Source organism: Natator depressus, chromosome 5 (assembly GCF_965152275.1).
Source record: "Natator depressus isolate rNatDep1 chromosome 5, rNatDep2.hap1, whole genome shotgun sequence".
NCBI classification, from domain to species: domain Eukaryota; kingdom Metazoa; phylum Chordata; order Testudines; family Cheloniidae; genus Natator; species Natator depressus.
The window spans coordinates 1,394,404-1,419,668 of NC_134238.1; the positions used below are offsets into that span (position 1 = coordinate 1,394,404).

At 69.5% G+C, this 25,265-nt stretch overlaps 1 protein-coding gene across 1 annotated transcript in view; it reads right to left on the minus strand.

Moving 5' to 3' along the window:
* The window catches only part of TESK1 (testis associated actin remodelling kinase 1), a 31,447-nt gene extending 10,769 nt beyond the window's left edge, over positions 1–20,678 (minus strand). Inside the window, exon 1 of the mRNA XM_074953859.1 lies at positions 20,300–20,678. Coding sequence (XP_074809960.1) covers positions 20,300–20,545 — 246 coding nt within the window. The 5' untranslated portion in view covers positions 20,546–20,678. The remainder of the gene's footprint in view (positions 1–20,299) is intronic.
* Positions 20,679–25,265: the final 4,587 nt, after the last annotated feature.

Here is a 25,265-nt window from a genome sequence, read left to right on the forward strand (position 1 = left end):
AACGGCCCCTGGAGCCCGGCAAGGCCCTCGGGGGCTAGGGGAGGAGCCGGGAGCTCAGCACTCTGCAACTGACCAGAACCACTTTCCCAAAGCGCAGCGTTGGCCCCGAGCCTGCAGGCTCAGCACCAGGCCCTGGCAGACCCGGGAGCCCTGCCTGGGTGAGCAGCCGGCCGCAGGGAGCGGGGGCTCGGCGCCCAGCCCTGGCAGCCGTAGCAGGGCGGTATATTTAGCCTGCTCTGAGCGGAGGCCACCACGTGATCCGCGTTACTGGGGCTGCTCCAGGGAATCCCAGAGGGGCGGTGGCTGCCAGGGTCCGTCCTCCCAGCACACACAGAGCCCCCGTCTCTCGCACACAGACCCCGCCACATGCACGCACACACGGCTGACACACGCACACACACGGAGCCCCCATCGCATGCACACATGGCTGACACACACACGCACACAGAGGCCCCGTCTCTCGCACACAGATGCTGCCGCACGAACACACGGCTGACATGGGCACGCACACGGAGCCCCCGCCACATGCACACACGGCTGACACGCGCACGCACACAGAGGCCCCGTCTCTCGCACACAGATGCTGCCGCACGAACACACGGCTGACATGGGCACGCACACAGAGCCCCCGTCTCTCGCACACAGACGCTGCCGCACGCACACATGGCTGACATACACACGCACACAGACCCCGCCGCACGCACACACGGCTGACACGCGCAAGCACACTGAGCCCCCGCCACACGCACACACGGCTGACACGCGCAAGCACACGGAGCCCCCGCCACATGCACACACGGCTGACACGCGCACGCACACAGAGGCCCCGTCTCTCGCACACAGATGCTGCCGCACAAACACACGGCTGACATGGGCACGCACACGGAGGCCCCGCCACATGCACACATGGCTGACACATGCACGCACAAGGAGCCCCCGCCACATGCGCACACACAGCTGACACACACATGCACACAGAGCCCCCGCCGCACGCACGCAGACCCCATCACACACACACACACGGTTGATACACGCATGCACACGGAACCCCCACTGCCATGCACACACGGCTGACACAGACACGCATGCACACGGAACCCCCATCGCATGCACACACGGCTGACACACACACGCACACGGAGTCCCCGCCACACGCACACACGGCTGACAAACGCACGCGCACACACGGAGCCCCCACTGCCACACAGGCTCAGAGTCTTCCCCGGGGGTTCCAATTCCCTAGGGGGGTCCCTGGGCTCTGGGGGTGCTGGGAAGAACAAGGGGCCTCGCCCCATTTCCGGAGAGCAGTGCAGAGCACCCCCCAGCCCAGCTGCCCACCGGGCGGGGCCCTGCGGTGGGGCCCAGCTGCTGAGGGAGGAGCCCCAGCCCCCAGGGAGCCGCAGGCAGGCTCAGGCATTCCTCAGGGCTGCTGTCAGCTCCCCACGTTTGCCCTTTTTAGTCAATGCAGCTCTGAGTCGCTGTGGCTGTGCCAGGCCCCGGCCCGCCCCCAGCCAGGCCTGCCCCCCCCCCCCCATGAGGGGCTCTGCTGGGCTCTAGGCAGAGTCTGCCTCCCCCAGTCAGTACCGGCAGGGCGCGGGAGCTGTCTGGGGGGCAGATGTAGACAGGCCCTGGGCAGTTCCCCTGGCAGAGGCAGGAGGGGAGCAGGCCCCTCGCAGCACAAGGCTGTCTGCCTCCCTTGCTGTCCTGAGCAGTTGGGCGGTGTTGCTGTGCACTGTTAAGAGAGCTGCCAAGCCTGTACCAGAGGTGGCTGCATGCCAGTGCTGGGCAGGGGTGCCCCACATACCGTGTGTGCAGCACTTTGGGTGAATGGGGCCAAGGAAATGATAGTTACACCGTGAACCTGTCTCCTTCTGCTGCCTGCCCCCTCCCTCAGCACAGGACCCGAGTGCGTCATCCTGTGGGGGGTGCCCCATTCCACAGGCACCTGCGCAGATGCCTGTGCCCCCCTCCTGCCCCCCAGTGCAGAGCGGGGCACGTGGTGATCCCGGCACAGCCTCCACCACGGGGCGAGAGCCATGCGGGGACCGGATACTGCAGCTGGCAGGCCAGCCGAGGTTGGGGGGCGGGGGCCAGAGGGTTCTGGGGGGAGCCTGCCTCAAACCCAGCCCCTTCTCTGGGCTGGAGAGTGAGGGGTCACACAGAGCCCCCTGCCCCCGCCGGGCGTTCCCACGCACACACAGGAGACGTAGCCGGGAGGCGCCATGCCCGGCCCGGGGGGCACTGTGCCCAGGCGTTGCCGTGCCTTGCCCAGGTGGGGCCCCAGGAGGCGCCGGGCCCAGCCAGACTAAGTGCCCCTTCCTTACAGACGTCCGTGGCCATGCTCGTGATGCATGGGGCCTAGGGTAGACGCACCCTCCCCATGGTACCCTGTGCTCATTCCCACGGCTTTGGGAGGGGGCAGATTCAGGCTACAGCCAGAGCACCCCCTAGGCTGGCGCCCCGTGTCCCAGGGCCGGGTGTCTCCCCTGGGCCCCAATGGCCTCGCCTGCGCCTGCCTCTCCATTCGGCCCTCCCCCGGGCCCTGCATTATTCAGCAGCCCCTCGGCCTGGGCGCTCGCCTTTCACCGGTGTCGCCTTCCCAGCCAGTTCCCCGCACCTGTGCCACCGAGGGGCCCGGGCGCTAAGGGCAGCTCCCTGCTTAGCACCCACTGTCCTCTGGAGCCACCTGGCCCAAGGGCAGCGACCAGACAGAGACCCAGGCCTGGCCACTCCCAGGGGCACCCTGATTCCTGATACCCCCCTCCCCAGCCAGAGTACCCGGGGCGATCGTGATCCCTGACCACCCCATCTCACCCCCGTGCACCCCGGCTGGAAGTACCAGCCCGCTGGGTCCCCGTCAAGCAGCGGGCGCTCTCTCCCCACCCAGCACTCCCAGCAGAGCGGGCTCACAGGCGCTGCCCCGCAGGGAGGGCACAAGCAGAGCTGCCCCGGCACACAAGCGCCAGCTAAGGCCCATCGGCGCGAGAGGCAGGAGCAGGTTCTGCTGCTACCCCCCAGCAAAGGGCGCACAGGGCGCGGCAGCTCTCCCAGGCCCAGTCAGCACCGGGCCCCATTGTGCCGGGAGCTGCACGCACACGCTCGCACAAACACGTATATACACACGCACGCACAAACCTGTATACACACGCACACACGCGCCCTGGCCTGCTGTTCACAGCAGTGCGCTCTGGGGGAGTGCGGGCCCCATCGGGCAGGGGACTGGGATGCACGCCCAGGTGCCAGGCCGGCGAGAGCCCAGCTCCCCAGCAGGGGATGGCCCAGCCCCCCTGCACCCCGCCAGGAGCAGCAAGGCCCCCGTCGTGCACAGCCAGCCCGGGTCCCAGCAGGGGAGCGGGGGCTGTGCAGTTGGGCCCAGGTGCCCTGATGCCCAGGGGACCCCAGCAGCCGGGGCAGGGAGCAGGATCCCACATGGGTCGGGAAGGGCCCAGGGACAAGCGGGCAGCCTGCTGCCATGGGGGAGGGGTGAGCTCCTTCGGCTCTGCTGGCTGGGAAGCCCCCGTCCTCATTCCCTCTAATAAGCCTCCTCCCATGGTAATTGGCCAGGACAGATGGAGACTAATGCAGCCTAATCCCCTTGTACAGGGGCAGGGAGGGGGAAGGGGTGCTCCCAAGTGCTGCAGGACTGGGGGAAGGTGAGGGCCAGCACATGGCAGGGCCCCCCAGGAGGAGCTATCTGAAAAGGTGGGGGGCAGACAAGACACTCCCCTTGCACTGGGGGCAGGTCCCCCGGGATCCCTGCATATCTCTGGACCCTGCCCGCCCAGGGCAGCGGGACAGAGCAGGGTAGGGTGACCAGATGTCCCGATTTTATAGGGACAGTCCCGATTTTGGGGTCTTTTTCTGATATAGACTCCTATTACCCCCCACCCCCGTCAGGATTTTTCACACTTGCTGTCTGGTCACCCTAGAGCAGGCATGTGGGGCCACCTCCAAGGGGTCAGCTAGCTGGGCACAGACCCCTCCCTGCCCCAATTTCTTCCCATGGGCCAGCCCAGCCCTGCCCCATCTCCTGCCAAGGACACTGCACCCCCCCACTGCACCCCCTAAACTTTCCCAAACACTCCCCTCCACACCCTGGGGAACAGGCACCGAGAGATCCCAGCTCTGTGTCAATCCCTGCCCCCCTGCCACTCCTCCCATGTCACTGGATCCCGTAACAGGATCCCACAGCCCGGGGGGGGGGGGGGGGGGCAGGGCACACGGCTGCCATTCTCTGCTGGCCAGGAGCCAGCCCGGGTAGCACAGGCAGGCAGGAGAGCGCCCGAATTCCCACTGATTGGGTAGGGGGCTGCCATGGGACAGACAGAGCCTGCACCCCCCACTCCACTCCGCTGCCAGAGGGCTGGGCAAACCCAGCACCCCAGAGCCAAGGCACCCCCAGCTGGCTGAGAGCAGTTTCACCCTGCCTCCTGGGCCCTCTCCCCAACCGTCTCCCTGCAGCGCGCACCCCAGCGCAGCCCTCCTTATAAGCCAATATTTAAGAAATAATTCACTGCCTGCCAACTGATCATAAATCCGCCCCCCCCCCCCCCGTGATCCGGTGATCCTCATGGAACACCAGCCGAATCTTAAACCCCTTAAAAATACCAGTATGAGCGCCTGGGAAGGGGAGGTGGGAATTAAAGTTCACCTTATAAACACCACAGAAATACCAAACCACTGGGGAACAGGGGTTAAAATAAGGAGTCCCTATGAAAATACCACCCAGCACTCCAGCTACCCACAGTGACCCTATCCATAAAATCAGCCAGTTAAAACAGGAACAATACGAACAGTTCTTGTGGGATCCTGCCCAATACCCCGTAGTAAACTGACCCTACGGTTCCCAAACACGTGCACCAAAACCTAAACCAAAACTATGCATTCAAAAAAGGCACCCCAATTAACGTAGACACACCAGAGTCGTTTGTAACTCAAAGTGATCCAGTAAAAGTCTTGTTAAATCCACTATTAATAAACATAAAAATTGGTATAAATTAAACTCAGCTAAACGTGTCTAAATTGGAACCCAAATAAAAACACATCCACACCCCAATGGCCGAGCAAGACAAAATGTAGTAAACACCGCAGCAAAGAAAGTTAAATTTAAAGCAAAAATTATAAATACTGTAACCCTAATGGCAACTAAAACAAGTTACGTTTCTTGTCACAGCTGCAAACTAGTCTCATTCGCAAGCAGGCAAATACTACTATGAATTTGGTACAAAGAGGCCTAAACCCCTAAAAGCCACATAAACCCCCTCTGGTGGTGGCTAACCAGCACCTCGCAGCTGCGAGAGAAACAAACCATGAAATTAGGAAGTAAAACTGCCTTGGGCATAGAAGGTACCAAAATGGGACAGCGACGGCCCGTGCCCTGCCCAGCCCCAGGGAGCAGGGCCCGCTGGGCTCCCTGCAGACCCCCTGCGACAGCTCCCCCAGCATGGAGAGGTACCAGCTGGGCCCCCATATGACGCACCCCCCCCCAGTGCATTGTTCCCTGGCCCCTCCCTCTGCTAGGACCTCCACCATGGCAACCCCCAGGAGAAGGCCCCCCAGGCACCCCGTGAACACACTGAGCCGAGGCAGCTCCTGCCCCTCCCCCTCCCTCACTAAAACGTGGGAGGACCCCCCCCCCAAGGACCCCATGTCGAGCACCTCATCCCAGCTGGCTGCCTGAGGGGCTGCCGAGCCCTACCTTGGGGAGACCAGCTCCCCCCCCGACATCCTGCTCCCCCCCCGGTACCCAGCGACCAGCCGGGCCCCCCAGAAACCCCTCTCCATGCAGCTCCCGCGCGCCTAGCACATCACTACCGTTCCCTGCCCCAGCGCCCCCAGCATGACCCCCCCAGCCTGCGGGCACCCTGGGCCAGTGGTGAAGGGGTTAAGCGGTGTACGTGCAGCCAGCCTCCCACACACGGCTGCAGTCGGCGGCTGGCGCCCTGCTCGGCTGTGCCGGGAGCGTGGGGCGTGGCCACGGCACCCCCCGGCCCAGGCTCAGCTCCAGGGAGCAGCCAGGGTTCGGGTGCCCCTAGCGGGGCTGCCTGACCCCCATTCCCTGCACCTGCCCACTGGCATCGGGGCACCACCTCTGTCTGGCACTCCAGCTCTGGTACAGCTCCAGCTGGGCCCCACACCCGCTAGGCCCCCAAGCCCCTGCTACCCAGGACCATGGGGGCACCTCACCTGTCAGGGCCCACCCCAGCATGGCCCCCAGAGAGAGGAAACCCCAGGGCCATCGCTGGGTCCTGAAACTCCAGCTCCCTCCCCACACTTCCCCACGGGGGGGTGCTGTGGCCGTGTGCAGAGACAAGGCTCCCCCAGCTGCATGCTCACTCCCCAGTGGGCAACATCAGGGAACAGCAGCCCCGGCCAGGCACGACCAGGGTCTAATGCACCCTCAGCCCCGGGACAGCCTTCAGCAGGGGCAGCCCCGCGAGATGGGAGCCACGGGCAGAGCCTTTGTAGGCAGGCTGCCTGATCCCTTGCAGCCCAGAGCACGGCGGGGGGGGGGGGGGGGGAGATAAGCTACGCCACCCGCCCTCACCTCCCCATGCGCTGGCACCCTGCCCTGGAATCCCGGCACATTCCCCAGAGCTGAGCTCTGCCGGGCAACCACATGCGGCCCTGCTCTGGGTGACGGGCAGGCAGCCTGGTCCTGCCCACCACCCACAGGGCTGGATGGGCCCTTCTGCTCCTCCCGAGGTGACACCCGCCTGGCACCCAGTGCCCCCGGCCTGGCACCCCGCGACTCCCCCCACCCCCACAGCACTGGCTGCCCGCTCTAGTTCATCCAGCACTTGGACCCAGCACCGGGCCCCTGGCACAGGCGAGCTCCAAGATCCATCCCCTGCCACGCCACCCGGGCACCAGGCAGCTGAGCTGCCCTAGCAGCAGACATTAGAAAGGATTAACGAGAACGTTAATGAGAGCGAGCAGACAGCCCATGAGCCGCAGCCTGGCCCCCGCTTCCCCACGGACCAGTCCCCCCCTCCCCAGCAGAGCCCAGCAAGGTGCCATCCCAGCAGGGCTTAACTGCCTAGGCACAAGCCTGGGGGCCATGCTCTACCTCCCCCTCTGCACCCGGGGCCCGTCCCTGCCTTAGCCCCCTCCTCCTGCAAGACGGGACAGTCCTGCCCCCGGGGGCGCGGGGAGACCTGCTCCAACAGCCGGTGACTGGACAGCAGGCGGATTCCAGGGAACCTGCCCACTCGCCATGGATGGACACAGAGCGCACTCGGGCCCAGGGTGGCAGGTCTCTGGGGGCCTGGCTCTACGCCCCAGCTGGGAGGCGCACCGGAGTTGCCCGGGTCCAAGTGTCGCACCCACAGGCCAGGCTGATCCGGCCTGCTAGGATGGAGCCCGAGTGCGGGATCCCCGTCAGCAGCCTGTGGCTCCCCGGCCAGCCTTCTTTGCTCACAAGTCTCCATGCCTGGGCTCAGCACTGCCTGGGGCCCTTCGGTGCTGCGGGCACCTTGCCCTCCCATCCCCATGGTTACCAGCTACTTGCCACGCTCCAGGTTAGCCTCTCTGGGCTCTGGCATTCAGCACCTCCTCTGGGCACGGCCAGGCTCTGGGGAACTGGAACTTCTGCAGCTGCGCTGTGCCCCCCGGCCCTCACTGGGTCCCAGAGCATGAGCCATGGGGTTCCGCAACATGGCAGGTAGCTGTTAGCTGCAGTATGGACACACGCCCCAGCATGCGTTCCTGACCCTAACGGCCAGGGATCCTTATGTGCTTAGGCATGGGGGCCAGTCTGCACCTCAGGCTCTAGGCATGTTCCCAACATGGGCTAAAACCCATCCAGGTTCAGACACGATGCGAAGGCAACAATTAGAAATAAAAAAGCAATATCTAACAAATGGAACTAAGAGGTACAGAACGGGAATGGGGGCAAGCAGATTGCAACTGATATAAATGAGAAGTTATGCAGAATGGAAAATTGATAAGGGAAGCTGAAGACATCAGGGAAAATATCCATGGCTGGCTGGGCCAAGGACAATAAAAAGGAGGGTTTTTTTAAGGTATGTCAGGAATAAAAGAAACCCTAGCAATGGCAGAGGCTCATTACTAGATGGAGATGGCAAAGTTTTTCACAATGACACAGAAAATGAAGAAGCATTCAAAAATATTTCTGTTCTGTATTTGGAAAGAAGCAGGATGATGTACTCATATCACACAAGAATGAAGTACTACCCAGTCCAGTAGGAACTGAGGATGATGTTAGACAACATATACTAGGGATAAACATTTTTAAATCAGCGGTCTTGGTAACTTGCACCCAAGAGTCCTAAAAGAGTTGGCCTGCTGATGATAAATGTTCAATAAATCCCGGAATACTGGGGAAAATTCGGAACACTGGAAAAGTGCTAATGTTGCATCAATATTCAAAAAGCTCAAGCAGGATGACCTGGGTAACAATAGGCTGGTTAGCCTGACATAAATCCCAGACAAAATAATGGAAAAACTGATATGGGATTCAAGTGACAAAGAACGGAAAGACAGGAAAACAGGTTTTATGGAAAACAGGTCTTGTCAACCATATCTGATTTCATCCTTTGATGAGATTCCAAGTTAACGAAGGTAACAGCGCAGATGGAACAGACTGTTGGAAGGTGTGTGACATTCTGGTTAAAAACGAGCAGTGTACACTATCAATAAGGCACATGCTAAATAGCTTAAGGACTGGCTAACTGACGGATCTCAAGAAGCGGTCACTGATGGGGAATCACTGAACGGGGGTGTTTCTAGTGGGGTTCTGCTGGGATTGGTACTATGCCTGACACTAGTCACTGTAAGAGGTGGCCTGGCCAAGTGGCTAGAATACTGGAATAGTGCACTGGGCTGGGTCTCAGGAGAGCTGGGTTCTAGCCTGAGCTTGGCCACTGGCCTGCTGCGTGACCTGGGACAAGTCGCTTCCCTGCCCTGTGCCTCGATTTCTCCACCTGTAAAACTGGAGACTGATCCTGCCCTCCTTTGTGCAGAGCTACTGAGGAAAAGGCCAGGGATTATTACTGTCATCAGCAATCTGGGGAGATCTGTGGAGAGCAGCCAGATGGGCGGGGCAGCAAGTAATGAGGACAGGGTGAAACTCGCTAAGCTGGGCCCATTCAAACAACATGGGGTTTAAAACAGCCAAACGCAAACAGCGACTCGGAAAAGGATGCGGGGCCCACAGTGGACGAGGAAGAGAACAAGCGCTTCCAGCGCGATGTTCTGCTGCGAAGGGCTAAGGTGAGGCCGGGGGTGTATGAGCAGGAGCGGGGGGATTTTACCTCCGTACACAGCGCTGCTGAGACGGATGCTGGATCCTGCGTCCAGCTCTGGTGGCCACAGTATTAAAAAGACGTTGAAAACTTGGAGAGGTGCAGAGAAGAGACACACAAATTATTTTCCGCTGCATGCAGCCGATGAAGTGAGCTGTAGCTCATGAAAGCTTGTGCTCAGACAAATTGGTTAGTCTCTAAGGTGCCACAAGGACTCCTCGCTGCTGTTACAAATTATTCCAGCACTGGTGAAAACGACGAGTGAGAGACAAAGGGCTGGAAGCTGAGGCCAAAGAAATGCACATTAGAAACAAGACCCAAATGCGTGCCAGGGAGGTGGTTCCCGCTGGCACAGACGGCCAGGGACTCCCCGGCTCAGGTTGCCGATCCACGCCGGAGCCCTTCTGGAGGGGGCTTTGGTCAAACCAGGGACTGGGCTCAGCACAGGGGTAACAGGTGAGATTCCCCAGCTGGAACCAGCCAGGACCCCCCTGGTATGGAACGACACCTCCCCACCGCACACTGAACGCCGACGGGCCGCCCTTCCCCCACCGCTGCTACCCGAACCCCCGGCCCTTCCCCCGCCGCTGCCACCCGAACCCCCGGCAGGGGGCACAGTGTGTGTGGATCCTGCCGGCTGGGGGCGCGGATCCCGCCGGCTGGGGGCGCGGATCCCACCGGCTGGCAGGAGAGTCGTTTACAGATGGAGCCGTATTCCCTGAGCAGCCAACCGCCCGCCTGGCTGTGTTGAATGCCACCCTTAGCCTGCCTGGGCCAGCCTCTCGCGGGGATGGCCAGTGTCACCAAGGCAGCAGCTGCTCCCCACGGCCGCCAGCCCTCCTGCGGGGCCCTGGGGCGGGGAAAGCACGCCAGACCCAGATCCCTGCCCACCGGCCCCAGGTGCCAAGGCCACAGCAGGAGGCCGGGGCAGGGGGACCTTCAGGGGGCTCGTCCAGGCATGGAGCTAGCCAGCTCCATGGGACCCAGGCTGACCCCGCGCCCCACCGGAGGGCTGCCAACGGGGGCTGGAGCTCACGCTGTCATGCTCGGCAGCACCCACAAGCACCCTGGGGAGCTCCTCTCAGCTCTGCTCCCCCCTGAAAGGACCCCAGGGATGAAGCCGCATGGGCCAGGCATGGGGGGGAGGGTGTTACCCGCCCACGGCCCGTGGGCGCCTGTTCGTGCCTTACGCTGCCAAACCGTCCCGGGCAGCCGGGCAGCCACACACTCGCACGCTCCTCTGCGGAGGGGGGGGGCAGAGAAGGAGCCTCCCGCCCCCAGCGGCCCCTCCCCACACCGCACCAGGACAGCTGCTGTGAAAACGAGCAGAGACAGGCCGTGCGGGGAGCCCAGGCCAGAGCCTGCCGCTCCCCACTCCAGAAACCCCGCGGCAGGCACGACCCCGGCCCCACGGCCCACGACCCCCGCGGCAGGCATGACCCCGGCCCCACGGCCCACGACCCCCGCGGCAGGCATGACCCCGGCCCCACGGCCCCTGAGGCCCACGAACCCAGCGGCAGGCACGACCCCGGCCCCACGGCCCCTGCGGCCCACGAACCCCGCGGCAGGCACGACCCCGGCCCCACGGCCCCTGCGGCCCACGAACCCCGCAGCAGACACGACCCCGGCCCCACGGCCCACGAACCCCGCGGCAGGCACGACCCCGGCCCCACGGCCCCTGTGGCCGACGAATCCCACGGCAGGCACGAACCCGGCCCCACGGCCCCTGTGGCCGACGAACCCCGCGGCAGGCACGACCCCGGCCCCACGGCCCCTGTGGCCGACGAACCCCGCGGCAGGCACGACCCCGGCCCCACGGCCCCTGTGGCCGACGAACCCCGCGGCAGGCACGACCCCGGCCCCACGGCCCACGAACCCCGCGGCAGGCACGACCCCGGCCCCACGGCCCACGAACCCCGCGGCAGGCACGACCCCGGCCCCACGGCCCCTGTGGCCGACGAACCCCGCGGCAGGCACGACCCCGGCCCCACGGCCCCTGTGGCCGACGAACCCCGCGGCAGGCACGACCCCGGCCCCACGGCCCACGAACCCCGCGGCAGGCACGACCCCGGCCCCACGGCCCCTGCGGCCCACGAACCCTGCGGCAGGCACGACCCAGGCCCCACGGCCCACGAACCCCGCGGCAGGCACGACCCCGGCCCCACGGCCCACGAACCCCGCGGCAGGCACGACCCCGGCCCGAAGGCCCCTGTGGCCGACGAACCCCATGGCAGGCACGACCCCGGCCCCACGGCCCCTGAGGCCCACGAACCACGCGGCAGGCACGACCCCGGCCCCACGGCCCCTGCGGCCCACGAACCCCGCGGCAGGCACGACCCCGGCCCCACGGCCCACGAACCCCGCGGCAGGCACGACCCCGGCCCCACGGCCCCTGCGGCCCACGAACCCCGCGGCAGGCACGACCCAGGCCCCACGGCCCACGAACCCCGCGGCAGGCACGACCCCGGCCCCACGGCCCACGAACCCCGCGGCAGGCACGACCCCGGCCCGAAGGCCCCTGTGGCCGACGAACCCCATGGCAGGCACGACCCCGGCCCCACGGCCCCTGTGGCCGACGAACCCCGCGGCAGGCACGACCCCGGCCCCACAGCCCACGAACCCCGGGGCAGGCACGACCCCGGCCCCACGGCCCCTGTGGCCGACGAACCCCACGGCAGGCACGACCCCGGCCCCACGGCCCCTGTGGCCGACGAACTCCGCGGCAGGCACGACCCCGGCCCTACGGCCCACGAACCCCGCGGCAGGCACGACCCCAGCCCCACGGCCCACGAACCCCGCGGCAGGCACGACCCCGGCCCCACGGCCCCTGTGGCCGACGAACCCCGCGGCAGGCACGACCCCGGCCCCACAGCCCACGAACCCCGCGGCAGGCACGACCCCGGCCCCACGGCCCCTGTGGCCGACGAACCCCGTGGCAGGCACGACCCCGGCCCCACGGCCCCTGTGGCCGACGAACCCCGCGGCAGGCACGACCCCGGCCCCACGGCCCCTGCGGCCCACGAACCCCGCGGCAGGCACGACCCAGGCCCCACGGCCCACGAACCCCGCGGCAGGCACGACCCCGGCCCCACGGCCCACGAACCCCGCGGCAGGCACGACCCCGGCCCCACGGCCCCTGTGGCCGACGAACCCCACGGCAGGCACGACCCCAGCCCCACGGCCCCTGTGGCCGACGAACCCCACGGCAGGCACGACCCCGGCCCCACGGCCCACGAACCCCGCGGCAGGCACGACCCCGGCCCCACGGCCCCTGTGGCCGACGAACCCCACGGCAGGCACGACCCCGGCCCCACGGCCCCTGTGGCCGACGAACCCCGCGGCAGGCACGACCCCGGCCCCACGGCCCACGAACCCCGCGGCAGGCACGACCCCGGCCCCACGGCCCCTGTGGCCGACGAACCCCGCGGCAGGCACGACCCCGGCCCCACAGCCCACGAACCCCGCGGCAGGCACGACCCCAGCCCCACGGCCCCTGCGGCCCACGAACCCCGCGGCAGGCACGACCCAGGCCCCACGGCCCACGAACCCCGCGGCAGGCACGACCCCGGCCCCACGGCCCACGAACCCCGCGGCAGGCACGACCCCGGCCCCACGGCCCCTGTGGCCGACGAAGCCCGCGGCAGGCACGACCCCGGCCCCACGGCCCCTGCGGCCCACGAACTCCGCGGCAGGCACGACCCCGGCCCCACGGCCCCTGTGGCCGACGAACCCCACGGCAGGCACGACCCCGGCCCCACGGCCCCTGTGGCCGACGAACCCCGCGGCAGGCACGACCCCGGCCCCACGGCCCACGAACCCCGCGGCAGGCACGACCCCGGCCCCAGGGCCCACGAACCCTGCGGCAGGCACGACCCCGGCCCCACGGCCCCTGAGGCCCACGAACCACGCGGCAGGCACGACCCCGGCCCCACGGCCCCTGCGGCCCACGAACCCCGCGGCAGGCACGACCCCGGCCCCACGGCCCCTGCGGCCCACGAACCCCGCGGCAGGCACGACCCCGGCCCCACGGCCCACGAACCCCGCGGCAGGCACGACCCCGGCCCCACGGCCCCTGCGGCCCACGAACCCCGCGGCAGGCACGACCCAGGCCCCACGGCCCACGAACCCCGCGGCAGGCACGACCCCGGCCCCACGGCCCACGAACCCCGCGGCAGGCACGACCCCGGCCCGAAGGCCCCTGTGGCCGACGAACCCCATGGCAGGCACGACCCCGGCCCCACGGCCCCTGTGGCCGACGAACCCCGCGGCAGGCACGACCCCGGCCCCACAGCCCACGAACCCCGCGGCAGGCACGACCCCGGCCCCACGGCCCCTGTGGCCAACGAACCCCACGGCAGGCACGACCCCGGCCCCACGGCCCCTGTGGCCGACGAACCCCGCGGCAGGCACGACCCCGGCCCCACGGCCCCTGAGGCCCACGAACCCCGCGGCAGGCACGACCCCGGCCCCACGGCCCCTGCGGCCCACGAACCCCGCGGCAGGCACGACCCCGGCCCCACGGCCCCTGCGGCCCATGAACCCCGCAGCAGGCACGACCCCGGCCCCACGGCCCACGAACCCCGCGGCAGGCACGACCCCGGCCCCACGGCCCCTCTGGCCGACGAACCCCACGGCAGGCACAACCCCGGCCCCACGGCCCCTGTGGCCGACGAATCCCACGGCAGGCACGACCCCGGCCCCACGGCCCCTGTGGCCGACGAACCCCGCGGCAGGCACGACCCCGGCCCCACGGCCCCTGTGGCCGACGAACCCCGCGGCAGGCACGACCCCAGCCCCACGGCCCCTGTGGGCGACGATCCCCGCGGCAGGCACGACCCCGGCCCCACGGCCCCTGTGGCCGACGAACCCCGCGGCAGGCACGACCCCGGCCCCACGGCCCCTGTGGCCGACGAACCCCGCGGCAGGCATGACCCCGGCCCGACGGCCCCTGCGGCCGACGAACCCCGCGGCAGGCACGACCCCGGCCCCACAGCCCACGAACCCCGCGGCAGGCACAACCCCGGCCCCACGGCCCCTGTGGCCGACGAACCCCGTGGCAGGCACGACCCCGGCCCCACGGCCCCTGTGGCCGACGAACCCCGCGGCAGGCACGACCCCGGCCCCACGGCCCCTGTGGCCGACGAACCCCGCGGCAGGCACGACCCCGCCCCACGGCCCCTGTGGCCGACGAACCCCGCGGCAGGCACGACCCCGGCCCGACGGCCCCTGTGGCCGACGAACCCCGCGGCAGGCACGACCCCGGCCCCACGGCCCCTGTGGCCGACGAACCCCGCGGCAGGCACGACCCCGGCCCCACGGCCCCTGTGGCCGACGAACCCCGCGGCAGGCACGACCCCGGCCCCACGGCCCCTGTGGCCGACGAACCCCGCGGCAGGCACGACCCCGGCCCCACGGCCCACGAACCCCGCGGCAGGCACGACCCCGGCCCCACGGCCCCTGTGGCCGACGAACCCCGCGGCAGGCACGACCCCGGCGCCACGGCCCCTGCGGCCCACGAACTCCGCGGCAGGCACGACCCCGGCCCCACGGCCCCTGCGGCCCACGAACCCCGCGGCAGGCACGACCCCGGCCCCACGGCCCACGAACCCCGCGGCAGGCACGACCCCGGCCCCATGGCCCACGAACCCCGCGGCAGGCACGACCCCGGCCCCACGGCCCCTGTGGCCGACGAACCCCGCGGCAGGCACGACCCCGGCCCCACGGCCCCTGCGGCCCACGAACTCCGCGGCAGGCACGACCCCGGCCCCACGGCCCCTGTGGCCGACGAACCCCACGGCAGGCACGACCCCGGCCCCACGGCCCCTGTGGCCGACGAACCCCGCGGCAGGCACGACCCCGGCCCCACGGCCCACGAACCCCGCGGCAGGCACGACCCCGGCCCCACGGCCCACGAACCCTGCGGCAGGCACGACCCCGGCCCCACGGCCCCTGTGGCTGACGAACCCCACGGCAGGCACGACCCCGGCCCCACGGCCCCTGTGGCCGACGAACCCCGCGGCAGGCACGACCCCGGCCCCACGGCCCACGAACCCCGCGGCAGGCACGACCCCGGCCCCACGGCCCACGAACCCTGCGGCAGGCACGACCCCGGCCCCACGGCCCCTGTGGCCGACGAACCCCGTGGCAGGCACGACCCCGGCCCCACGGCCCCTGTGGCCGACGAACCCCGCGGCAGGCACGACCCCGGCCCGACAGCCCCTGCGGCCGACGAACCCCGCGGCAGGCACGACCCCGGCCCCACGGCCCACGAACCCCGCGGCAGGCACGACCCCGGCCCCACGGCCCCTGTGGCCGACGAACCCCGCGGCAGGCACGACCCCGGCCCCACGGCCCCTGCGGCCCACGAACTCCGCGGCAGGCACGACCCCGGCCCCACGGCCCCTGCGGCCCACGAACCCCGCGGCAGGCACGACCCCGGCCCCACGGCCCACGAACCCCGCGGCAGGCACGACCCCGGCCCCACGGCCCACGAACCCCGCGGCAGGCACGACCCCGGCCCCACGGCCCCTGTGGCCGACGAACCCCGCGGCAGGCACGACCCCGGCCCCACGGCCCCTGTGGCCGACGAACCCCGCGGCAGGTACGACCCCGGCCCCATGGCCCCTGCGGCCCACGAACTCCGCGGCAGGCACGACCCCGGCCCCACGGCCCCTGTGGCCGACGAACCCCACGGCAGGCACGACCCCGGCCCCACGGCCCCTGTGGCCGACGAACCCCGCGGCAGGCACGACCCCGGCCCCACAGCCCACGAACCCCGCGGCAGGCACGACCCCGGCCCCACGGCCCACGAACCCTGCGGCAGGCACGACCCCGGCCCCACGGCCCCTGTGGCCGACGAACCCCACGGCAGGCACGACCCCGGCCCCACGGCCCCTGTGGCCGACGAACCCCGCGGCAGGCACGACCCCGGCCCCACAGCCCACGAACCCCGCGGCAGGCACGACCCCGGCCCCACGGCCCCTGTGGCCGACGAACCCCGTGGCAGGCACGACCCCGGCCCCACGGCCCCTGTGGCCGACGAACCCCGTGGCAGGCACGACCCCGGCCCCACGGCCCCTGTGGCCGACGAACCCCGCGGCAGGCACGACCCCGGCCCGACAGCCCCTGCGGCCGACGAACCCCGCGGCAGGCACGACCACGGCCCCACGGCCCCTCAGGCCCACGAACCCCGCAGCAGGCACGACCCCGGCCCCATGGCCCCTGCGGCCCACGAACCCCGCGGCAGGCACGACCCCGGCCCCACGGCCCACGAACCCTGCGGCAGGCACGACCCCGGCCCCACGGCCCCTGTGGCCGACGAACCCCACGGCAGGCACGACCCCGGCCCCACGGCCCCTGTGGCCGACGAACCCCGCGGCAGGCACGACCCCGGCCCCACAGCCCACGAACCCCGCGGCAGGCACGACCCCGGCCCCACGGCCCCTGTGGCCGACGAACCCCGTGGCAGGCACGACCCCGGCCCCACGGCCCCTGTGGCCGACGAGCCCCGTGGCAGGCACGACCCCGGCCCCACGGCCCCTGTGGCCGACGAACCCCGCGGCAGGCACGACCCCGGCCCCACGGCCCCTGTGGCCGACGAACCCCGCGGCAGGCACTACCCCGGCCCGACGTCCCCTGCGGCCGACGAACCCCGCGGCAGGCACGACCCCGGCCCCACGGCCCCTGAGGCCCACGAACCCCGCAGCAGGCACGACCCCGGCCCCACGGCCCCTGCGGCCCACGAACCCCGCGGCAGGCACGACCCCGGCCCCATGGCCCCTGCGGCCCACGAACCCCGCGGCAGGCACGACCCCGGCCCCACGGCCCACGAACCCCGCGGCAGGCACGACCCCGGCCCCACGGCCCCTGCGGCCCACGAACCCCGCGGCAGGCACGACCCCGGCCCCACGGCCCCTGCGGCCCACGAACCCCGCGGCAGGCACGACCCCGGCCCCACGGCCCCTGCGGCCCACGAACTCCGCGGCAGGCACGACCCCGGCCCCACGGCCCCTGTGGCCGACGAACCCCACGGCAGGCACGACCCCGGCCCCACGGCCCCTGTGGCCGACGAACCCCGCGGCAGGCACGACCCCGGCCCCACGGCCCACGAACCCCGCGGCAGGCACGACCCCGGCCCCACGGCCCACGAACCCTGCGGCAGGCACGACCCCGGCCCCACGGCCCCTGTGGCCGACGAACCCCACGGCAGGCACGACCCCGGCCCCACGGCCCCTGTGGCCGACGAACCCCGCGGCAGGCACGACCCCGGCCCCACAGCCCACGAACCCCGCGGCAGGCACGACCCCGGCCCCACGGCCCCTGTGGCCGACGAACCCCGCGGCAGGCACGACCCCGGCCCCACGGCCCCTCAGGCCCACGAACCCCGCAGCAGGCACGACCCCGGCCCCATGGCCCCTGCGGCCCACGAACCCCGCGGCAGGCACGACCCCGGCCCCACGGCCCACGAACCCTGCGGCAGGCACGACCCCGGCCCCACGGCCCCTGTGGCCGACGAACCCCACGGCAGGCACGACCCCGGCCCCACGGCCCCTGTGGCCGACGAACCCCGCGGCAGGCATGACCCCGGCCCCACAGCCCACGAACCCCGCGGCAGGCACGACCCCGGCCCCACGGCCCCTGTGGCCGACGAACCCCGTGGCAGGCACGACCCCGGCCCCACGGCCCCTGTGGCCGACGAACCCCGTGGCAGGCACGACCCCGGCCCCACGGCCCCTGTGGCCGACGAACCCCGCGGCAGGCACGACCCCGGCCCGACGTCCCCTGCGGCCGACGAACCCCGCGGCAGGCACGACCCCGGCCCCACGGCCCCTGAGGCCCACGAACCCCGCAGCAGGCACGACCCCGGCCCCACGGCCCCTGCGGCCCACGAACCCCGCGGCAGGCACGACCCCGGCCCCATGGCCCCTGCGGCCCACGAACCCCGCGGCAGGCACGACCCCGGCCCCACGGCCCACGAACCCCGCGGCAGGCACGACCCCGTCCCCACGGCCCCTGCGGCCCACGAACCCCGCGGCAGGCACGACCCCGGCCCCACGGCCCCTGCGGCCCACGAACCCCGCGGCAGGCACGACCCCGGCCCCACGGCCCCTGCGGCCCACGAACCCCGCGGCAGGCACGACCCCGGCCCCACGGCCCCTTGCGGCCCACAAACCCCGCAGCAGGCACGACCCCGGCCCCACGGCCCCTGGCGCGATGAGCTGTGGCACCCCAGGGGCAGGGCCCGACTCCCTGCAGCCCACGGCACAGACACACCACCACAGCCAGCGTCAGGGCCCCTCTGCTGGGCTGCGATTCGATAATCAAACTGCTTCCCCAAGCCCCAGCCATCATCCGGGTTGGCGATGCCACAGCTGCCCCCCAGCACCCTGTGCACGAGCCTTCCCCTGTGCCCCAGGCAGGCAGACGGAAGGGCCAGCGCCCTGCCCGCAACTGGCCCCACCACCACCCTCAACAGTGGGTGGGACCCAGGTCATCGATGGGCCCAGCACCCCCATCCCATTCTGCCCAACGCCACCTGGGCCCACAGCTGCACCCCGCTAAGCTGCCATACTGAGGTGCAAAGACGTCGCTCTTCCCTGACCTGCCCCACAGAACTACCAGGGACCCCCTGTCCCCCACTCGGCCCCATGGGCTCCGCTCACACCCAGAGCTTCCTGGCTTGGCTTCCCACTGTCCCTACAGCTGTAAACAGCCTGGACACGCCCCACACCCTGCGACACACAATCCTGTGCTCCGGCCCCAGCTGCCAGCCCTCTGCCCTGGGAGCCCGGGGCAGGGGCCCCCACAGCTCAGCCACGGCAGCCCCCTCCCCTGCGGCTGGGCGGACACACACACTGCCCCTCTGCTCTGGGAGTCCCGACACCCCCACACAGCCACGCACACACACTGCCCCTCTGCCCTGGGAGTCCCGACACCCGCGCACACACTCAGGAGCTCAGCAAGGGAGGGGTTCTGAAGCACCCGAGACCCAAGGGGACGGGACACCCCAGCTAACAAAGCCCCCTCCTCGTGCCCAGGCCCTGTGGTGCCTAACAGCCCAGGGCCCAGCAAAGAGCGTGTGGTGTCTGGCGCGTCCCAGAGCCCCGAGGTGAGGTTGCTCTGGGTTTGCAGAGGGGAAGCACTGCCCACAGCGGAGCTGCCTGACCCAGGTCCCCGCGCCAGGGACCCTGGGCTCCCAGGTTTGGGTGCGGGAGGGGAAAGCCACTGTCCTGGAGACGAGGTGCGGGGTTCAGGGTTCCCCCGGCCACGCCGACCAGCCTTGCTGAACTCCATACCTGGCCAAATGCCAGGGCCAAGGCCTGAAGACCAGAGGCCAGCAGGAGCCTGGGGGAAGCTGTGCCAGGGACCTGGGAGAGGGAGTGGGGTGTCCCCACAATAGCCCAATGGCCGGCGCTCCCAGGCACCCAGCCCCCATGGCTGGTGCCCACTGGTACCCACCCTCCTATTTTCTAGCCCCTGGCCCACAGCCCAGCCCACGCGCCCATGGCCCAGAGGAACTGGAGGAACGGCTCTGACAGGTTGCTGAGCCGGCCCTCTCCACCCCCAGCCAGAGGCCTTGAGCCAGGGGCATAGGACAAGGAAGAGGCAACTGCCACAAGGCAACCATGGTCCCTGCCCCATGTGCGGTCCCCACACTGCCCAGTTTCCCACCCCTCCAAGGCGCCATCCCCACGGAGCCCTCCCATCCCCATGCACCTGCCCCACCCCTTTGAAGCGCCAGTCTCCACAGAACCCTGCGCAAACGCCCATCCCCATGGCACCCATCCCTTGCCCCTCTGAGGTGCCCAACCCATGCACCTGCCCTGTCCCTGAAGTGCCTATCCCCATCCCACGCTGCCCATCCTCACATGTCCGTCCTGCCCTGCCTGTCCCCAGGTGCCCGTCCCTGTCCCGCACTGCCTCTCCCCAGGTACCCGTCTCCATCCCGCACTGCCCGTCCCCAGGTGCCCGTCCCGTCCCGCACTGCCCGTCCCCAGGTGCCCGTCCCCGTCCCGCACTGCCCGTCCCCGTACCTTGAAGACCTCGGAGAAGAAGCCAGCTCCGATCTTCTCGCAGTAGAAGTCATCGATGCGGGCCAGGGTGGAGACAGCGCTGCGCAGGGCCCGGTACGAGGAGGGCCGGAGGCGCCCACAGCCCTGCCAGGCGGCCAGAGGCTCCCCGTCACCCTCGTCCAGCCGGTCCACCCGCAGGGAGAGCCCGGGCCGCCGGCTCAGCTTCTCCCAGTCCATGTCGGGCGCGCTGAGCACCCCCAGCGCCATTCACATAGTGCTCGGCTCGGCCCCCTGCCTGGGCACAGCTCCCCTCGCCCCCAGCTGGGAGCCCAGTGTCCTGCCCGGGCGGGGGCACAGACAGGCGCAGGGCCTGGGGGCCTTCAGGGGCCCCAGGACCAGAGGGGATCCAGGGGAGTTTGGCACCAGGCGCAGGGGCAGGGGAGGGGGCAGCCCCTGGGGAGGGGTGGGGATGGGGGGGTCATGCCCTGGGGTGGGGCCGGGGGGCTGCAGCAGGCCCGGGGCAATGGCCGGAGTGGGGGCGGGGGCCCCGGGTGGAGCCGGGGCAGGGGATCGGGAGCAGGGCGCTCCGGCGGGGGGCAGCCCCGGGGCGCAGCGGAGCTCGGGCTGGCCAGGGGCCCGGCCGGGCTCGGTTCCGCCGCTCCGTGTCTCCGCTTCTCTGCGGCTCCGAGCGCGGCCCTGAGAGCGGAGGGGACCGGAGAGGCGGAGCCGGGGCGGGGCGAGCCCTTAACTCCTTGGGTACCAACCTCCCCGTCCGCTGCTGCCGCGCTCCCCGGCTCCCTCCCGGCCTCTGCCCCGCCCCTGCCCCTGCCTCGCTCCCCGGCTCCCTCCCGGCCCCTGCCCCGTCCCCCTGCCCCGCTCCCCGGCTCCCTCCCGGCCCCTGCCCCGTCCCCCTGCCCTGCTCCCCGGCTCCCTCCCGGCCCCTGCCCCGTCCCCCTGCTCCGCTCCCCGGTTCCCTCCCGGCCCCTGCCCCTGCCCCGTCCCCCTGCCCCGCTCCCCGGCTCCCTTCCGGCCCCTGCCCCGTCCCCCTGCCCCGCTCCCCGGCTCCCTCCCGGCCCCTGCCCCTGCCCCGTCCCCCTGCCCCGCTCCCCGGTTCCCTCCCGGCCCCTGCCCCGCTCCCCGGTTCCCTCCCGGCCCCTGCCCCGTCCCCCTGCCCCGCTCCCCGGCTCCCTCCCGGCCCCTGCCCCGTCCCCCTGCCCTGCTCCCCGGCTCCCTCCCGGCCCCTGCCCCGTCCCCCTGCCCTGCTCCCCGGCCCCCTGCCCCAGCCTCCGCTCCGGTTCAGCCTCTGACCTAACAAGCCGCAGGCCCTGCAAAGGGCCCAACATCCCAGCGCCTGGCCGGGACGGGGCTCCCCAGGGCGTGTGGGGCCCTGCCCTCAAGGACACCTAGTGCCTGCCTGGGCAGGGTCCCCCGTGATTAATGTTTAGTTATTAAGAGGGAAAATGCCATGAAGCCCCTGTAGAAATCCCCAGTCCCCACCCCGTGAACACGGCGGGCAGGGCTGGTCTCCCCAGCCCCAGCCGGTACATTCGAATCGGAAAGGTTCAGAGGAGGGTGACAGAAATGGCCCCTCAGTGTGGGGGTGTCTCCACTACAGGCCTGGACGGGTCTTAGACCTGCCCTCAGGTCCCAGCCCCCCCGAACCGGCCGCCAGCCCCCGCCACGTCCCGTCGGCCTTGCTCCCTCACCCAGAACTCTGGGCTCCACTTCCCCGCCGGCCTCCCCGGCCTGCTGTGCCCAGCCCCAGCCATTTACAGATGACCCCAAGTGGGCTGAGCGCACCCTGCGCCAGGAGGGCAACTGGACTCTGTGTCTTTGGGAGCGGCAGCCCAGTGACCCCCTGGCCGAGCTGGCACCGCCCGCAAGACCGCATGCTCCTGCCAGGGCCATGGTGTTGAGGGCAGAGATTCTCCCAGCACCGCTCTGGCAACTTGCTCTGGGGAGGCCCCGTGGGCTGGGGGACGGGGCCCCGATACCCGCCGCCAAAGAAGGGGGATGGTCTGTAATGTCTGGATGACTCCTAGGCGTGCCTCAGTTTCCTGCCGCACTTTGCGTTGTTACCCGTGGGGGGGGGGGTAAGTCTGCTCCAGGGGCAGCGCAGAACAGGAAGTGGGTGTCCCGGGGCTGTCTGGGCCGCAGTGCAGAGGGTTGTTAAGGAGCTGGCCGCACCCCGTGGTGATGCTGGATCCCAGCCAGGCCATGGGACCCCCAGTGCCCAGCACCTGGACACCTAGGGACCCACAGGCAAGGGGCAGGAGGTCCCCCCAGCTCTCAGCAGGGAAGCTGGGCAGAGATCCCCGCTTGAGGACAAAGGGCTGAGACAGGCCAGGCAGGGGGTACAGAGCAGGCTACTGGAGGGAACTGGCTGCTCGCACCTGGGACTGACCAGCCGAGGGAGCGAGAGAGGGCCAGGGCCTGAGCTGGGGCCAGGCCAGCCTGGCTGGGGAGCTGCTCTGCTCGGCCAGGTGGACGATGCTTCAGCCTGCAGGTCTCTGGGCTGAGCTAAGGGCTGCCCATGGGGGCTCCAGGTGCCTGACAAACGCTGCTCTGGCTGGAATAGGCTGCCGGGCACCGCTGCAGACCCTGGCAGGGGCATCGGTCCCTGCAGAGGGGACACGTCTTGCCCAGGGTCTGGCTGGGACTCGCTGGGCAGGGCTCTGGGGGTGGAGCAGGAGGCTGGGGCCCAGGGGCTCAGATTCAGAGGCGATGGGGCTGTGGGGCTGGGGGAAGGAAGAACGGCCAGACCAAAGGTCCATCTAGCCCAGTATCCTGTCTCCCGACAGTGGCCAGGCCAGGTGCCCCAGAGGGAATGAACAGAACAGGGAATCATCAAGTGATCCATCCCCTGTCACCCATTCCCAGAGCAGGGCCCTGTGGGAGTCTGGCCCTCTGAAGGGATCCTCCAAAGTACTGTTTACAAGCTGGGGCATAGCACACATCTTGTGGATCCATGACACTAGATAGAGTGGGGATGGGGGCAGGACTCCTGGGTTCTATCCCCAGCTCTGGCAGGGGAGTGGGATCAAGTGGTTAGAGCATGGACCTGGGAGCCAGGGTTCCTGGGTTCTCTTCCCAACTCTGCCATTCACTCAGTATGTGATCTTAGGCAGGCGACGTCCATTCTCTGAGCCTCAGTTTCCCCATCTAGTGACAGCGCCTCTTCTAGGGAGTGGATGAGGTGTAGGGAAGGGCGAACTCTTGTTATTTGCCAGGGAAGCTGTGAACTGGGCAAACTGTATATGTGCCTGGCAGCTCTGCCCATGCCCGTCCCACAGGGGCTGCACGCTGCGTGGCCCTCTCATGGGCAAATAACAGCAGCTCCGTCCTGTGGCTTGTGGCTCGGAGGATGGGCTAGATGGGCTAAGGATGGCAGGTGCCAGGGGAAGGGGCTGCCATGGGTCCTGTTTACCCAGCCGGGCTAAGGATGGGCTAGATCGCCTGATGGGCTGTCCCCCCCGACTTCAGCTACTCTGATCAGTGAACTATGGAGGAGGGGTGGCCATAGCCGGGGCCAGCTGGTCCTGGCTTTCTCAGCGCCGCCTTGGCAGGCTGGCCTGGCTGCACAGACACTGCTCAGACCAAGGCCTGTCCTGAGAGCCCGAGGGGCTGCTGGGCCAGGCCTGCTCATCGGGGCTCAGGGTTAGGGCCAGTTTGGGTTCTCATGGTGCCCGTTGCATGCAGAGCACTGCGGTCCCATCGCTCGCTGGAGCAGAGGATGTACAGGGGGCAATCGCTCCGAATCCGCCTGGAACCACATGGGTCCCTGGCTGCTCCCAGTGCAGCTCGGAGCCCAGAGGCAGCCCTGCCCATGGGGTGCAGGGACTGGCATCGCATACGACAGCAGGAGATAAGAGCGGCTCAATGTGCAGGAGGCTCATTAACCAGATGGCACTGCAGGTTCATGCCCGAGTGACTGATAACAAACCCTGGGCTGATAACAAACGCCCTGGAGCTCCCAGCCACTCCCCCAGCAGAGTGACCCCGTCTGCCCGGCCTGGCAGCTGGAGCGCTGGTGGGAGTCACTCGTTGGCACGGGGCGAGGCTGAGCCCTGACCCGAAGCTCGTTGCTGGAAGCGGATTGCAGAAGCTCACGGCTAGACGTGCGGGGAGACTGCAGATCCCAGCATGCAGTGGGGCCAAGCTGCTCAGAGCTGGCTGATGCTTTGCATGCCAGGGCCCCTGGTCTCCATGGGTCCCCCATCCCAGAGCAGCCTTGGGCCCCCGTGCTACCTGGAGTTTAGCCAGTGGAGCTGGGACCTTCTCCCTGGGCCAGGGCCCCTCACGCTGGTCCGGCTCCTGGTCCCTTGCCTGGCACGTACGGCAGCAGAGATGATCAGATGGGAAGAAATGTGCCAGGGACAAACCTCCAAATACAGCAGGAGACTGGGCACCACAATGTGGGGGATGCAAAGGGGAAGTTGGGAGGGGGCCCTGGGGGCTGCTGGGGAGTTAGGGGTCCCTGGGGTGGGATCTGGGGGCTGCCGGGGACATAGGGGTCCCTGGGGTGGGGTGGGATCTGGGGACTGCCAGGGACATAGGGGTCCCTGGGGTGGGGTGGAATCTGGGGACAGCCGGGGACATAGGGGTCCCTGGGGTGGGGTGGGATCTGGGGGCTGCTGGGGAGATGGGGTCCCTGGGGTGGGGTGGGTGGGATCTGGGGGCTGCTGGGGGGGGTGAGCTCACTTAGGGGTGGGCCTGGGTGCTACTCACATTCTGGTGAATTTCAGGTTGTTTTCTTCTGAGACAGGTGAGAGAAAACAGCTGAGACCAACCCTCCCCCTGCCCCCCAACTCCACTCCGCTGGGGGGCCCTGCCCTGGGGGTAAGTGAGAAACCCTCCCTTGTGTGCCCACGTGGGGCCTGCCTGTGATGTCGGGGTGACCCCTGAGCCTGGCAGTGCCTGGCCGGATAGGGGATTGCTTCCCAGTCGGCAGAGCGGGAGACAGGGGTGGGGTGGGTCACGCGACCAT